The sequence below is a fragment of the Patagioenas fasciata genome, chromosome 3, assembly GCF_037038585.1.
Source record: "Patagioenas fasciata isolate bPatFas1 chromosome 3, bPatFas1.hap1, whole genome shotgun sequence".
NCBI classification, from domain to species: Eukaryota; Metazoa; Chordata; class Aves; order Columbiformes; family Columbidae; genus Patagioenas; species Patagioenas fasciata.
Window position 1 is genome coordinate 51,454,482 of NC_092522.1, and position 17,338 is coordinate 51,471,819.

The 17,338-nt window shown below is 37.7% G+C and overlaps 1 protein-coding gene across 1 annotated transcript in view; it reads right to left on the reverse strand.

Annotated features, from left to right (window-relative positions):
* Positions 1-17,338, reverse strand: part of KIF25 (kinesin family member 25) — a 42,491-nt gene that overhangs the window by 23,941 nt on the left and 1,212 nt on the right. Inside the window, 5 exon segments of the mRNA XM_065834850.2 lie at positions 4,695-4,737; positions 6,260-6,348; positions 7,621-7,724; positions 12,462-12,600; positions 14,717-14,833. Of these exon segments, the coding sequence (XP_065690922.2) occupies positions 4,695-4,737; positions 6,260-6,348; positions 7,621-7,724; positions 12,462-12,600; positions 14,717-14,833 (492 nt within the window).

Here is a 17,338-nt window from a genome sequence, read left to right on the forward strand (position 1 = left end):
CTGCTCAGTGCAGATGGAGTTTGTGAGGAATTGTATTGAGTATCTTTTATTTTATACTCTATTTCTATTTTATATATATATTTACTAGTAGTGTATTAGTATTTTGTTATTTTATTAAACTGTGTTTATCCCAATCCAAGCTTCTCTCTTCCCTTTCAATTCTCTCCCTTATTTGGGGGGCAGAAGGGAGGAGTGAGTGAGCGGCTGTCATGGTTGTATTGCTAGTTCAGGTTAAACCACAACAGATATAAAATTTACTTGCAGATCAGCTTTCCCTAAGGTGAGAAATAGGACAGAAAAAACTCTATTTGTATAACATAAAAACAAAAGAGTTGTTAATAGGCAGAAGTTTCATATGAGCATTGGTAATGACCTTCTTTTCTCAGGAGATCAGCATGACCTAACATATCCACCATGGCTGCTGGCCTACAGAATGTCATCAGGTTTCCCTGTCAATAGTGCTTATGAAATCTGTACAGCTGCCTCACATGAACACTGAAGAATTGGTTTTTCACCCTGGAGTCACAGAATACTCCCAAAACGAGTTCTTTCAGGGCAATATGAATCATGGAAATGACAAAAGGATACTTCATAAATATTCACAATCTGTCCTGACACACAAGGCTGACTCCCCAAGTCTGGGGAAAAGTTCAGCAAGTGAAATTCAGTAAGGCCAAGAAATAATTTTAAGCGAGTTATATGAAACAGTAGATATAGACACAATCACAGAATCCAGCTGTGGTAATTATAATTCCTTATCGCTTGTTACTGCATATCTGCTGAAGGCTATGCCCCCTTTCCAAAGACTACTGCTCCACAGCAGAGCCAAGGTAAGGCAGACTGTGATGGCTGCTCATGTTTCACTGTCAGCTTCAGTGCAACTGGTTGACACAGCCCTGAGGGTGACAGAGACAGCTTAAAGGTTAGCACCACGGCAAGAAAACTCTAGCTGGGGAATGCTGATAAGCAACTGGGGAACAATCATGTCTCCAGCTGTCCTGGCTGTGTTAATTCATGTTTTCCTAGTCCTGTCTTGGAGAAACAGCAGAAGCTTGCACCTTCCCTAACATTCAGAGCAACCTCTTTGCCATTCCCTTTTTCTCAACTACTCACAAGTGAAAACCTTCTCAAAATAAATTGAAATGAATTAATCATGTAAAGGCAGCCAGATTTTTCTCTCTGTGACAAAAGAAGTTGGATTCAAGCATCAGCTCAGGTGTTAGGCTAGGGCAGGTGCCTCAGAAGCCTATGTAGTAATGGAGAAAGACTAACTTACATAAAGTTTAATTCAGATCTTAGGTGCATGACTTCACCTCTGAAGGTGGCTACTTTTCTTCAGCGATCACACGAGGAGTCTGTAGTGATTCGGCATCTCATTTAAACATCTGCACACTCAAACATGACACCTACATTCACAGGCGCACACAGCACAGCCTGCCATTGATGGACAAAATTACAGAAAAGCAGCAAGTGGGATCCTAGACCAGAATCACAGAATGTCTGAGGAGGAAGGGCACTTACAAAGACTTCGAGGGCAACCTCCTGCTCAGAGTAGGGTCCGCTACAGCAGGTTTCTCAGGACCACGTCCAGTCAGGTTTTGAGCATATCCAAAAATGGGGACTCCACACCACCTCTGGGCAACCTGTTCCTGTGTTTGACAACACTCACAGCTTCTCATGTTTAAGCTGAATTTCCCGTGTTTCAATTTGTATCCATTCATCCTTGTCATGTCACCACCAAGAAGATTCTGAACATTCAGTACCAAATCTACTCATTTTCTCAGGTAGTGACAATACCAGCACCACTCAATGTCCTAATCTATATGAAGTGGTTCAACCTAATGTGTAGTGTGTACTCACTCTCCACCATTATTGCATAACAAGCTTCAGGAGAAAGGTTCAGACAGTTGCTGTCTTTATGCTGAGGAGTTAGACATACACAGGAAAGGAAAAAGAAAACTTCAAAAATTGTAAAGTAGCTCAAAAACTGAAATGAAATACAGGGCGTTTCAAAAAGATGTACCCAACTTCAAAGCATGTATTTTACAATGGAAACATATCATAATTACAGAAAAAATTACAAGCAGTTGAGTGATTTATCAAGTTTTAGTAACCTTTTTATAAATGCTCTATGTTTTCTCCACCTGCTGTATGGACAACATTGAGATGATTGAGGGGCGTTTGGGACTAATTCAACCAAGTGTCTTCTCTTCTTCCATGGAGGTCACCGCTGCCGTGATTCTGTTTTTGAGGTCATCCAGATTAGTTGGTAATGGTGGCACAAAAACATGTCCTTTCAAGTGGTAAGAGTTTTGTTCACGGGTAGTTTGTGGTTGCAGAGATATAGTGATTTCAAATTGGGTCCATCTTTTTGAAATACCCTGTACTCTCCTGTGTGTCCAGTAAAACACTAAGCCGTTTTTAGACTTAGAATCAGAGTAATGATTCTTTAGACAAGATGAGCAAGATTGTAGGAAAAATCACATCTTTTGAAGAATTACGTGAGTCTCTAAATAAACAAAAGAAAAAACACTGAAAGACTAAATGGAATTCATTCAGTGTCAGTCTCACAAAAAGATATACCTCATTCTGTCCAAGTGTCAGTTCTGCCTGTCTACAGACAGTTTGAAGGGAGTCTTAACACAGCTCCTGCCAGACGAGAAAAAAAGCTATTTTATACTGCAATTTCTGTTGTGGTCTTTCCCTATGAGACAGATGTTTTTCCTGTTCTAGCTATAACATGACAAAGTTGTTAGATGAGAGTTGTTAGAGCTCCAGTCCAATCCAGGAACAACACCAAGCTGCAGCTTGTCCAGAAGATCCAACCATAGTTTGCAGTATGTGTGCTGGACTGCATTGTGACTCTGGTTCTCAAAGGCAGCTCTGCTTTCTAATGCACATTAGCTCTAAAATTATCAAGGCAGAAAACTGTCTGGGTATGTTACATATATAAAGTATTTTCAGGGAAACATCTGGAAAGACAGCCATGATATGAAAAGCAAAACTAATAAACTCTGGACCTCTGTCACAGACAGTCTTCCTTCAGCTTGACCTAAAATTTCCTTTAAATCACAAATACTTGTCTGGAAAATGGTTAACTTGTTTTCAAAAATAGGAGCTTTGACTGCATTACAACTAAAAGCTCAATAACAAATCAGGCCCCATAATTTTATCTGAAAATTACATATTTATCCTCACCATAAGCATAACACCTTCAGTCGTTGAAAGCAAAATTAGGAGGCAATAAACATTGTTTTCCTTTGCTTGTGTTAGATTAGCTTAAACTTTTTGTAAAACTTGGTTGTCCTTTTATCCTCTCTCATGAACTTAGATCCCTCAAACAAAAATTTTTTTTTTTTTTTTATTTCAAAAAAATATTCATATTAGGAAACTAACACAAAGACTTCAGGTGTTTGATCAAAACTAGAAAGCATTGTAACCAAATAGATGTCAAGGCAAACTAATAAAACATTGGAAGTCAATGTTGTGTTTTCCGAACCCAGAAAGTTAGTATCTTGCACATTTCATTTTACAATCAAATCCATGCATAGATTTATATTTCAGGAATATTTAATAAATATTTCTAAACATAAGAGCAGGTAAGCATATAGACCAGGTCACTGTTTTATATGAACTAAAACTCATAAATTATCTTAAGTAAGCAGACACTGCTTTGCCTGCAAATATATAGATATATATCATATTCATATATCTGTGAAAAAATCCAAAACCTAAATATTATCTAATTTATCAGGTCAGAAATGGTCGTGGCTTTTTATAGTACAATAAATGGGTAATGGCATCCAGAGTACTACATCTCCCATTACAGATCCCTGGTTTTTATGCCCTGACATATTTACTATTTTTTAGCTGACTCTTCACATTCTCCATTAGTTCCTAATTGCAGATATACATATATATATAAAAGTATCCACATCCACTTTATGCAACTGAGATCTGCCTAATGAAGCTATAATTTGGGAGATTTAAATGCATAACATACTGTAGGTCACTTCTGCAATATTTTCAGCACTATACTATAGAAGACAATTTGGCTAATCGCCATGTAAGTAACAGCAAGCAGCCAACTAAGAACTATGGTGGCTAAGAAAATTAAAACCCAAGTTAACACTTTGACCTTAGCTCACAGTACGGTGCCTTTTTAAGTTTTATATCTTGGTAATGGCCTCAATTAACGCTGTCATCTGGATTTGCAAGCTCAATGCTCATTTTCCTTCCTCCAATGGATCAACACCAGGACACTTTAACATGCTTGACTGCAGTACCACACAGGCTGTTGTGGTTCATGAGATATATTTCTCTCCTAATCCATTAGTTGTGTTACAATAATAAAATGAAAAAAAGCCTGACATAACTTTAGAAATAGTTACAGTAAATACAAGTGGGTCAAAGGGACTGACTGCAGGATTCTGCAGCGCTTTGACTAGCACAACCTCCCGTTCATGGATGACTGCACCAGCAGAAGCTCCAAGCTGTTACTACTACAAAGAGTCAGGATTAAAATAGCACAAATCACCTGTTGTTGCACCCATGGGTGATCAAAGCTGGATGCCGATTGACAAGAAAGTACCTTATTTTATTATTTTTTTTAAACCCATGGTTCACATGTCCCTCTTTTCCCCCCTTCCTAGTATCTGTGAACGTGCTTTTGAATTTCACCATCAGATACTCACATCATCAACTGCATGTGCCACTTTTTCTGAAAAGTTCCTTTGCCTGTAAAAAAAAAAAAAAAAAAAAAAAAACAAGCCAATGGGGAAAAAAAAAGTACCTTTCAAACCATAAATGCTCCATTTAGCTCAGGAAATTCAATGCTCAACATGTCTGTGAACTACACATTGTCTGAAGAGTACCTTTCAGAATCGACATTATTATTGTACCAAATGTACATACTAACACCACAGTTAATTATTATTAATTAAAAAAAAAAAAGTGTGAGCAGCCAAAATAATCTGCTTAAAAAAAAGAAATTTAGAACAAACCCAATGAAGACTAATTTGCATGCAAACCATTCTATTATTTTGAGACTGTAATGTGATCCTGAAACTAGAGACTTTCACTATATAACACTGAAGTGAAAAACATCCTCTTTTTAAGTAGTTGTCCTGGATCTTGCATCCATTACTAGTCCAAAAACTGACTGAGATTGCTGAGGTGTATAAATTTGTCCATGTGTGTGTTTTGAGAATCACTCCCTAGTTTTCTAATTAGATTTTATTTCAATTACTTTTTGATATATTAAGAAAAGTTAATTTCAATGATTGTTTGTTCGGCCCAGTCCATCCTGTTCTACACTGCAGTTCTACACTGGTTGCGCTCACTATTCCATACAGCAACAGAAACTGTGACCGCGTTCTTTCCCAGGTATATCAAGGAAAGGTTAATACAAGTTCCACCTCAGGCTCCTTGAAATTTCTTTTCTGCTATTTTTTATGTTGTTTTCATTAAAACAATTCTATATATTTTAAAAGATTTGCCAAAAAATTAATGAACTTTAAAACATCAAATGTAGTCTTTCAGAATTACAACCCAGCCAAAGTAAAATAAAGCCCCAAATCAGTTATTTACTCATGATAATGTTACTGGTTTCTAGCCACCCACCTAGTTTTCCCCTTCTCTCTTTGTTTGTCTATGTTTCAATCACTACCTTCTTTCATATTAATCATCTACAGAGAATTCAGCACATACTTGCATCTAATCCCTCTTTTCCTTTTGGATCTCAGAATGTTTTGCCACTTCTGTTACAGTAAGTGTGTTATAAATTAGGGATGAGGAGCCAAATTATACTGAAATAGAATTACTAGTGTTTATGCTGACAGCAAATCTGCTCTATAGTATTACAAAACAACTGTAATGCTGAGTATGTTCCTCTACCCAAAACTTCTGCCAGTTACTACATTACTGTATCCCAAAATTTGTATAGGATAGTGAATATACTCTAAACTGATTGCAGCTGTGTTACTTCTGCCAAGCCAGGAATAATGCTGGCTTGGCAGAACAGCTACAACTTTCTGTTCAGGTGGACATACTTTTAGACAATGAGATGAGATTGGCTAAAGTCAACTTAGCAGGAGAAAGAAAACAGCAATTAGTTTTTGTGATACCATCATTGTTTCCCCCCACACATGTAAAAACAGAAAAATCAAGAACACAGTTGTTCTCACATACATGTAACTATAGTTTTCTCTGTATATTAGTTATGAGTCAGCTAAGATCTAACACAGACAAAATACATCACCTCTCCTGTGATATTGAATGTCCAGCAACAGTATCAAAAGGCAGTAATGGTCGGATCCTGCAGTGGACTCTGATATTTCCTCTCAGTTCCTAGGATTAGAATATTAAGATGTGTTTAACAGAAACTACTGTAGAGGACAAATACACCAGAATTTGTGAAGCAGACACGAACATGCAGGTGTTTACAAAATCACAGCCTAAGACTCTGTAGGGAGAAAAACAGTATCAATATCATTTGCCTTGAGAAGTTAGGAGAAAGTACTTGAGGAAGCCTGAGCTCTTCAGAGCTCTGGAATGATGTAGCCCTCTCCAGTCCATACAGGGGGAAAAAAAGGCTTTAAATCTGAGCCGTTTTCGTCTCTTCAGTCTCCTTCCCCTCTTTACTTGAGCTTCTTTAGACACATATATTAATTCAAAAGACAAGATTACACACTCCATTTCTCTTCCACCAGCCCTGAGGAAATTGGGCATATAAAACATTTTGTCCGTTTTCCTCTCCACTGGGTTCACATACATGACTAGAAGTGCAGTATCTGATTTTTCTCTGTAGGCTGTTTCACATTTCAGTTTCTCTAACCTGGTGTTTATTCTTCCTTTTTGCTGGTAATCAGTTGTTTTGTATCAGTGAAAACGTTGTCTGTGATGACTACTGATCGCTGATGACTACTGACCTGACTGCCTTGGAGAATATCCTTTCAGTAAGCTGCAAAACAAGGCAGAGATTGGAAGTACTTTTTAACAAAGAGTTTCATTTCCCACTAAGAAAAACTTCAAAGCATGTTGTTTGAAGATAGTTTGTGTTTTTAAAAATCAGGTTCTGAATCGAGCAATCCAAAACTAGTCATTTGGTGGGGGTGGGGAGAAAGAGTAAAGTTAACGTACGAAAAAAACCCCAAAACATTAATCCCAGATGAACCATCACTAATGGCCCAGGACACAGCCAGAAATATTTGGAAAAATGAAAGACGACCATTTTGCAATTTCTAGTTGATAATTTTAAGAACTCCAAAATAACTTCAGAAGCTGCAAATTTAGAGAAGAGGAGAAGAAGAGAGAAGGAGAGAGAGAAGGGAGGAGAGAGAAGAGAGGACGAAGAAACTCAAGTTTTGTCCACTATTCAAAATGGATGATACTCCTTATAGCAATATGTTGCACGAGTGGATTTGGAAGATGCTTGCATAAAAACAATGGGGTGGGGCTTATTGTGAGACAAATGTGCCTCAACAAAAAAATGTATCATATATAGACAGCTCGAGGAGGTGATATATCCGTGAAAAGTATATTCACTAGTTTTATTTGTGATGAAATTATGGGCATAATTACAACAAAATAAGAAAATGTTCTGTCATTAAATGTACTTACAACCAAACTGTTATGTAGAGCTCTCCTCTTCTGCTTTTCTTTCTCATATTTCTCTGTCACCTCTTGTAGAGACTGCTCAAGATCAAAAGCTTTTATCTGAAACACTAGAAAAAAGCTGTTTCAAAGAACTAAACTCTGTGACTTCACAAAATGAGTTTTCCAGTAGCACCTTATGAAATACAAGCATCAACCTTTTTAACTTCTACCAGACCTCAATTATGAAGGTTAGTTCCTGATTTACTAGACATCTCTGAAAAACTCCATCATATTCCTCGCTATGTAACGACTATGCAAAGTTACAGATAATTACCACAGCTATACATGTGAAATCTTGACAACCAATCAAAAAATACAAGATATTTAAAGAAAGTTCAAATGTGTCAGTTTAGTTAAAGCAATGTTATCTGTCACTGAAGCCTGAAACCTAAACTTGAAACACCCTGCTTCTGGATGGGGCTGTCACTTACAAGGCTCATACCATATTTGCAGATCATTAGATTCATGCCAGCTAACTTTACAAGGTAACATCTCATTTATCCTCAGTCTCATTTACAGTGCTACTAAGCCTGTAGAACAGCTATAAGGTTCCCCTTTAAGATAGGTGCATTTGCTTCATGGGTAGGATTTCACAAAAAAGATAGATCTTTCGAACCCCAGTGACTCTCCTTCACAAAATTGAGGAGAGCAATATGGGTCATCATAAAAGCCTCCTGACTTCACAAATGGTTTTATTTCAGCTCAATTACATTAACACTGAGTAGGCCTAAAACAAATGTACAGCCCAGAAGGTGCATAATGTGACTGTAAACTTGTGTAAAAAGCAAGCTTTTAGGAACCTCAGTGGGAAATCAATCTCCTCAGCAATTAGTGAGCAGTTTGAAGATGTAGAGTATCAAGCATTCAAAACGACAATCTGTGAGCCGAGTTAGCAGGATGGCCACCAGCCTCACTATCGTGCTATCTTACAAAGAAAGGAACAGAAATAAAATCTCAGCATGCCAGACATTCGATTTACACTCTCTGACACAGATTAAAAATCAGATAACTTCAAGGGACATTTGTCTACACTAGAAATTTCTCAGGTCATATTTCTGTATTATATTACCCACACTCTTCACCTACAGCTCATAATGTTTCTCCACAAGTGCATGCATGCAGGGAGGACACGATGTTAATAGTTGGAGAATTAAAGTCCAGGAGTTCCACCAAGAAAAATCCTTTTCTTGCATCCTGTATGTGGAGTAACACTTGTATGTCTAGGTTTGGAGAATAACATGCAAATATGTTACAATAAATTGTCAAAAGTCACTCTTACAGTCACCGACCCCTGATGATACAGTACTTTTCAAAATAGAAGGTTGGAATCCATAGATTATTTAAGTAATCTCCATGATAAGTATTTCAGTTCTTGAAGTCTCTTGAATAAGCAGGAAAGTAAAGCAATACATGCTAAAGGTACTCTTACATTCTTCTAGTTTTGAAAGAGAAAAAAATTACTAGTTTGTTTCAATATTTAATTGGTCTCTTCATGAGGAGTCTGAGATGCCTACTGGACATTATAGATCCAGTTTCAGTTAACTTAGGCTCTAATTACTTTTTTTTTTTTTTTTTCTCTCCTCACCATCCCCTGTATGGTGAAGATGACTCTGAAAGCAGAAAGCAACCTTGGGGCTTCTAATTTGACACCAGGGCATTTGAGCAGACAGATGAAGGACTGCAATCTCTAGAAAATTAGGCAAGTTGTTGCAGTTAGCAGACCATATTTTCATATGTTTAAGAGTGAGCCATCAGTGTTAATGTCCATCTTCTGTAAAGCAGAAGCACGTTTCTTAATACATAAATTACTTCTGAACTTCTAATTTTTCTGTAAGTGGAGCTATATAGTTATAAATACTCATTTAACATTTTCCTAGTTTTCTGCTTGGCATCAGCTGCAAACTATTCAGAAGTTACATTTTCATCCATAGCCTAGGGCCACCCACCAGGGTCTTAAAATACGAATAACCCACTCTTCATTATTCAAGAACTAGTTACTACAGATGTGCAATCACTGTAGACATCTCTTTCCCCCACACTTTGCCCATCTCATTGACCTATATGGAAACTCTCTGGGAATGCTGATTTTTCTGTTTACATGTCACTGAGTGCAATTAGGATCTTCATCAATAATCAGATTAAAAGGAGTTTTGGCTTGCAAATATGCTCAGGATTGTAATTTTCTTTAACTGACAGTCTCGGCTCCTCACTGTGTAGTTTCTGTCATGGGTCAGGTCCCTGATCTGTTCTGTGTGTGGTCACGCAAACAGTTACACCAGCGTAACAGAAAGGTTCATGGTTGGAACGTGAAGAACAGGAGCAGAATAACCCAGCGCAGCCACAGCCGAGCACAGATATGGATGTGCAGCTGTCCCTGTAGCTACCTGAGGTTCTTCATGTCTATTTCCATACCAGATTCCAGCTCAAAAAAGAGGTAAATCTGTCCAAGGCTCCTCTCCTCCTCCCCTGCTCTACACTAAGAAGGGAAGGCTTCCAAAGGCACCTGAGCTGATGAGGCTCTGCTCTTGAGGGTAAAAGATGATGGTAGTTCTTATTCCACAAACAGAAGTCATCAGCACAGTGTAGAGCTCAGCTTTCTCCAAGAGGAGCACAGCACACAGGAGCCAGCATATGGCCAAAGTGGGAAATAAGCTCCTCACCCAATTTTTCCTCTTTTCCACCCCAGAGAGAAAGTGTCCTGGAGCCACAAAGGATATCCAAGTCACGGGGCTGCAGCAGCTTTCACAAAATATGTCAGTAACTTGCAGCAACTCCCCTGTCAGATATTCTTTCGGACAGATTTTGCTCCTTAGTACCCGCCACTTTGCCAAGGAGTGAGAACAGTGGTTTCCCCCCTCTGAAAATATGTTCTGTGTGTACAGATACCGTTGTTTCCTCTTTCTGACAATACTGTGTGGGGAATCCAAAAAGTCATATTAAATTTTTAGAAATTCCTGCCCTCCCAGATACCTGCTAAATTACTTCATCTGCCTCAGTCATATTATTTGCAGTCAGGTCACCAGTATTCTTTGCTGAAAGGATAGCAGCTTTGTTTACGAGGGAAGCAGGCCTGTAACAACAGAACAGCAGACGCTTCTCTCTCTTACGAATCACTAGTGAAATTTATCAGTGGCAAAGAGGGCAATAGCCTGGTTTTCAGGTTGTGAATAAATATTTCTAAGTAAGGTACAACTCAGTTATTACAGGAAAGTTTTACAGTCTGCTGCATGTCAACTACAGCATTGAAATTAACCTACTTGAATGTTTCTTCTGTAATTCTTTCCGTCATTTTCAATCTGTATTTTAGGATTGAACTGATAACATATATTGTCTCCAGAATACATACCTTGGGTTTTCTGTTTACAAAAGATTATATGTAACTTAAGGATGGCAATTCTGACAGTCATATTTAACCTTAACAATAGAATCTCCATCTAAAAGATTTGACAGAGAACTGAAATATGGCCAAATTAAAAACGTATGTCACCCACCTAAGTACCAACACACTATTTTGTTATAGGCAAGGAAGCTTCTCCTGGTTATGATTTCATAGAACAATGCACCACAAAGTGCAAGTTGAGAACAGTCCACAGGAATCCGCAAGGCCTCATAAGGAACACTTCCTATTTATTTACATCACAACAGCTCAAGTGCCAAATCCAACCTCTTATCTGTTCATTTAGCCCCACGGAACGGAAACATTCACCCTTACTTGGGTTAATTTTCCACTTTGTTTTTGCTTTTTAAAGATAACTTAATTAAGCATATGCTCTACACGGATCATACAGTAATCAATTCAATTTAAATAATAATTTAGTACATAACATACAGGGACAAGTTCTACAAACATCCATCACTGAGAACGCCATTCGTTGCTGTTGACCTGAGTAGTCCCATCAGAACCAAATCAGTCACAAAATTAAATATTTAAACCAAAAAGTAAAGCAAGATAAAACTGTACCTTTTAAATGACCACACATGGATGTCAGAGCATCACCCAGGGACTCAGATTCTAAATCTGTGTATTCATTCATCAAGCTACTAAGCTTAAAACAATTTAAGGTCTGTATGTGTCATGTGCTTCTCAGGTCTGGTAGGTGCTCCACCAGAATCAAGGATATTGAAAGCAGGTGCAGAGAGCCAGGCCAAGAGATCCAGGTGTAGGACCAATGCACTTAGTCCTCAGTGAGGAGAGCAGAGAGTGCCAGTGCACTGCAGGGTCTGCTTTATATGTACACATCAACAAGGAAGGACCAGAATTGTGAAACAGTAGTCTGTGTAGTCTTACTATCTACAGAGTAGTGAGTGGTACTCATTTTGATTTGGAAGTAAAATTTTTGCTGTAAATACACACAAATATTAAAAATCCTGCCTGTCCTAATTTCAGACAGTATTTTCTGAAATCCCTAAAATCACCTGAGTCTTTTTCTGATACAGTCAAAAGCAGACAAATTTCAGCTAAAGAAACACATTCTTTATTCAGCTATTCTAAAATAGCCAAGATAAAAAGCCTAAGAACTTCAGGTTAAAAATGTTACAGCTGAGCCAACTCAGCAGCAGTCTAGTAGCAGCTGCAATCAACACAAAAGCTAAATCCAAATTATCAGTCATAACCTCTGCAAAGTTATTTGTACTCTTTCTAACACTTCAGAACTCCTTGGTGATCTAATGTCAAACAAAAAACAAGTGCTACAATTTCAATGACACGTTTCTTAAAAATCAAACTCAACCTTTTAATGTTAGTAACATTTAACAGTGACATTGTTGATGCTACATGTTTGAAATGGAAGTGCAATGAGCCTTACTTTGCATTGCTTCATTTTGCAGCTGTATCCCTTGGACTGCTGTCAAAAGTTGGTAAAGCCAAGCGTTGCTTTGAAGCTGAAAGTCTTTTGAAAGCTCAAGAGCAAATGAATGGAGGCTCTTCAGGTCTTGCTTAAGCCTCTTCTCAGCAAACAGAAAAAAATATGTTATAAAGACACAAAAACAGCAGTCAAGGAAGAATCAATATAACACCACCACAAATAATTACAGTGAGATATCGCAGTCAGGAAGAACCCTCTACTTGATGAAGGGAAACCTTCAGGAGTATATCTTTCAGCATGTTTAGAGAAGGATCCTGCAAGATACTTAGCAATGTCACTTCCTAAAGACTTCAGCAACGCTTTATGGATCCTTACCATCTTATGGTACCTACTTCGACCATAAAGCAGCTTCAGGTATAACAAAGTCTCTTTTTTATTTCATCAAACAAAAAAGAGTGTGTGTGGCATGTCTGTGTTCTGTTCACTTATAAGACATATCCAGAATTAGCAATGAAAAATTGTGATCCATATATCCCTTACTGCATTCATTTCCCACACTTGGATCAGGAGGCACATGTTAAGCTTCACTCTGAGTTACTTCTTTAAAAAGCCAGTTCTATGTGTTCCTATGAGAACACATGTATTTTGAAAAGGTCAGAAACGTTTATTGTTCACAAAAGTATTTGTCTTATGGATATAACTCAGCATAACATACATGATGGGCATTTTAAATATTTATAAGAGCAACTTCTATTCACTTAGAAGTCCAAATAAAGTAAAAACACATTGATCTGATTTTAGGATTTGGAGACTTCTTGACATCTAAGTCTTGGAACAAACATGTAAAGCCATCTGTAAGATGAACTTAACAATACAGAGTGTTTCAAAAAGATGGACCCAATTTGAAATCACTATATCTCTGCAACCATGAACAGCTCATGAATGAAACTCTTACACTCCACACAGCAGAGGGAGGCAACATAGAGTATTTACAAGAAGGTTACTAAAACTTGATAACTCATTAAACTGTTTGTAAATATCTGTGTAATTGTAACATGTTCGGTTCATCTTTTTGAAACACCCTGTACTTTACCTCATAGAAGTACGGAGATGTCTCATTAGTCAGCCTGGTACAAAGCGTCACATATTGTATTTTTCCAAGTGTGGTACTGACTTTGAATTAATCGACTAGTTTCAATGATAAAACAATCTAAACTAAAGGGAGAAAATAATTGCATTTCCCACCCTCAAAAGCCACAGAACAAGGAAGAAATATTTTTTTATTCTTGTTATGGCTATAGGACTACCATTAATCTAGACTTTTATTTGAGGAGATTTGCTCTCTCCTAACATTCCTTGATTTCTGACCATAAACCATCTCAATCCGCTGGTATTGCATCACAAGCAGTTCTGCCATTCTAGCTAACCTAAAATGTAAACTAACACGGCAAAAATTACTGAGCAGAATCCCTGTAATTAGAATAGAACAGAGCAGTTAATTTGGAAGGTACCTGCAATGATCATCCACTCCAACTATGCTACAATTAAGCTACAATCGTCTGCCTGTTAAGAATCAGTTTTCTTTCCTGAGATACTTTTCAGTCATTTTATGCAGGCATTCAGTGCTGTCCTGAGAAACGCTGACATTCGTTAATGTCCCTGAAAGGAACTCGCTATTCAATGTAGTAACTTAAGGAGTAAGTACTTCAACATACGTAAATATTATGGTACCAGTACCAGGAGAACAGTTCCAGTCTCTATGATGAAAAATTAGGACAAGAGGAGTGAGCATACAGCCAACTGTTCCCTTTTGTGAGGTCCCCCAGAGCAGAAATCTTAATGAAATCAATGGACCTCTCCAAAGCTTTTGTAAAGGATCTGCCCATCTAGTTAAAGTATATCACTATTACTGTTTTTTTAAGGGATGTCTACTTGACAGTCAAACCAGGGATTGCAAGGTTTTGATTACAAAATTATGTAGCTCAGGTATTGATAACAGCCTAGACATAAGATCCTGGCTCTCAGAAGCAGCTTTTACCAGCTCCTCAGGTGACTTTGCAGCTTATTGCAGGAAAACCACTACAAACTTCAAGCCAACTCAGGCACTGTTACACTTCACTGCAAGCACTGCTGTCAACACAATAAAACCATAGATCAAGTTCATATCTGACTATTTTCTGGGGTTTACTATATTTGATAAGCATGTGCATGTTTAGGGCACAGATTATGTCTACTTTATTACGAAATGCCTTTACCTTTACTGCTCCATGCAGCTGGGTTACAACAGAACTCCTCTGCAATTTCTGCTGCTGGCCATGAGCAGAGTAGAGCTGCAATACTTCACTAGTGCTTCTTCCAGCCAACCCTTGATACTGTTAAAAAAAAAAAAAGTATCCATGTATATATATATATACACACATATATATAAACATGTATATATACACATATATATGTGTATATATATATATATATATAAAGTTCTTACGTGTGACAGAAATAGGAGGAAAAGATTATTTTTCAAGAACTCTCATTTTTTTGTTACAGGCTTTAAGCTGAGACTGATTCTATACAGTGTTCATGCGTTCTTTTACTCTGAGAATCTTCAAGACTCACCTTACTCAGATGCAATATTTACTAACATCCATGACAAAAATGTATGCAAGTAACTCAGGAAAAATAGTATCTAATCATGTGTAAAAAGTTAAGGATATATATAAGCAACAGCAGTACTCAAGCCTTATCATTAAATAAGCTTAAGCTAGTTAAAACCTACATCTAATACGTTTTCTACCACCTGCACAGGTTCCCCCTGACTCCCCCATTTTCTCAACATGGACAATAAAAGTGAAATTGTCAATTCTACTGTCATTGCAGTCAGCCTCTCATCCCTTCCACCATCAAGTTTATCTTTATTGCAAACGCTGACTTGGTTTTGACGTTTTCTCCATTAAAATACTTCTAGCATTCATCAGAGTTGTTCGTAGGACAGAACTTGAAAGTTTGTGCTCACGCATGAGAAGCAAAAAACGGAGTACAAAACTTTTTATAGTCAGCTTTATTATAAACAGAAGTGAAACTGAACTACTCAGTAGTACTGTCCAAATCAGACCCATTCTGGGAGAGTTGGCTTCATGTATTGAAGACAGGGATCAGGACCTCAAGGATTGCGAACAAAAAAAAAGGGCCATGTGGGTGGACAAACAAACTTCCAAAGATGCAAAAGCAAGTCTGCAGAAAACAGTGGCAGTGCTGGTATTTGGGGTTGTCTTAAGGATATTAGCAAGGGAAGGTCTACACCAAGAGATAACACTTTTATTAGACTGATACAACCTATAGATAAACATTTACACTGCAAATCCTAATTTATGGCTATCCTCATGTCTCCAAAGCTCCCTAACTCACTTCAGTCAAAATGAATCCAATTAGCTTTTACAAGTTAAGAACGAGACCTCTGTTAACCCTGGTCGCTGTGACTAAGTTGTTGCAGCTCAATCATTCAGGCAGTTCCAGCAGCAGATCTGAAGGTTAGTGACAGATAGCAAAGGGCAGTTGCTTCTTTCACCAGAAGAACTGCTGAAATATTGGCAGATACGGTGCAACATTGCACAACTTTAACATCATCCAATTAAAGCTACTATTCTTTTTAATAGATTCTAATTAAGGTAAAACTATTTCATGTCACTTCAGTTCATGTTTTCAGATTGTTGGGACAAATTAACCAAGGAGAAGTGAAAGTCTTTTAAGTGTATTTAAATAACCACCTGAATAGAAATATCAGTGCAAGGTTAATTGTGAAGTATTCCAATCAATTATTTGACGTTGTTTCTGACTGATGGTGGTAACACTGCCACACTCCTTAAGTGTCTGTAGGTGTTCCTATCTTCCAGCACATTTTGCAATAAACCGAAACAGTGCCATATTTGGAAAACAAGGCTTCATTATCTAATACTCAAATAACTACTTCCTACATCTGATGCACCTTACTAACTAAAATAATTTATTGTGTTTGTGAGAGTAAAAACAAACAAACAAAGAAACAAACAAACCAACCCAAACCAAACAAAAATGCAAAACAAAACAAAAACCACCAACAGCTGAAATGTTTGACCTTAAGATTTTTGGTAAATACTATAAAGCAGAACAAAAATAATAGAAACAGTTTCTGAGAATCAATTACAGAATTCTTCTGTAACTCATTTCAGATGTACCATCTGCTTCCAGTCAGAAGCCCACTTTTATTCTCAGGTGTTAACAAACGCAAAGGGAGGCCAAATGGCTTTCCTGAGCTAACCCAGCTGTTTAATGTTTCAGCCCAGATTAAAAACTCTTGGCCAACAGTCTCTGTCACCATTAACATGGCTGGCTCTGGCATGGCAGTGTAGATCAATATTCAAAATTCTCTAAATCTCTGAGATCCTACCTTTGAAGACCCCAAACATTATCACAAGCTCCTCATTGTTTCAGTAATGGTCTAGGAAAAACCTGTCCTTCTATAGCAGGAAACGAGGCCATCCAGTTGTCACTGTACACTCCGTGACTGACTTCTGCAACAGCGCAGCCTTTTCTAGACGTGTGTAAGACCAGTGTTATGAAGACATGCCATAGGGCATCTCTGGTAAGTCTGCTTATAACGAAACGTCTTTCCTGTACTCTGAACAGTCCTTCTTAAAGGACCAACCTAGTTATGTCCAAAAAGTATTCCTTCAAAATCTACTCTTGTCTTCTAGACAAGTAGAAAGCAATATTCCATTTTTAATGCTTGCAGAGTCATTCCCTCAGTTCACTTTTATAAATTGTAAGCAGTGGCAATTATTTAAACGTGTGCCAGCTTCTAGTTACTTACTCAGTCTATTTTTACTGCTACCATTTATGATTTT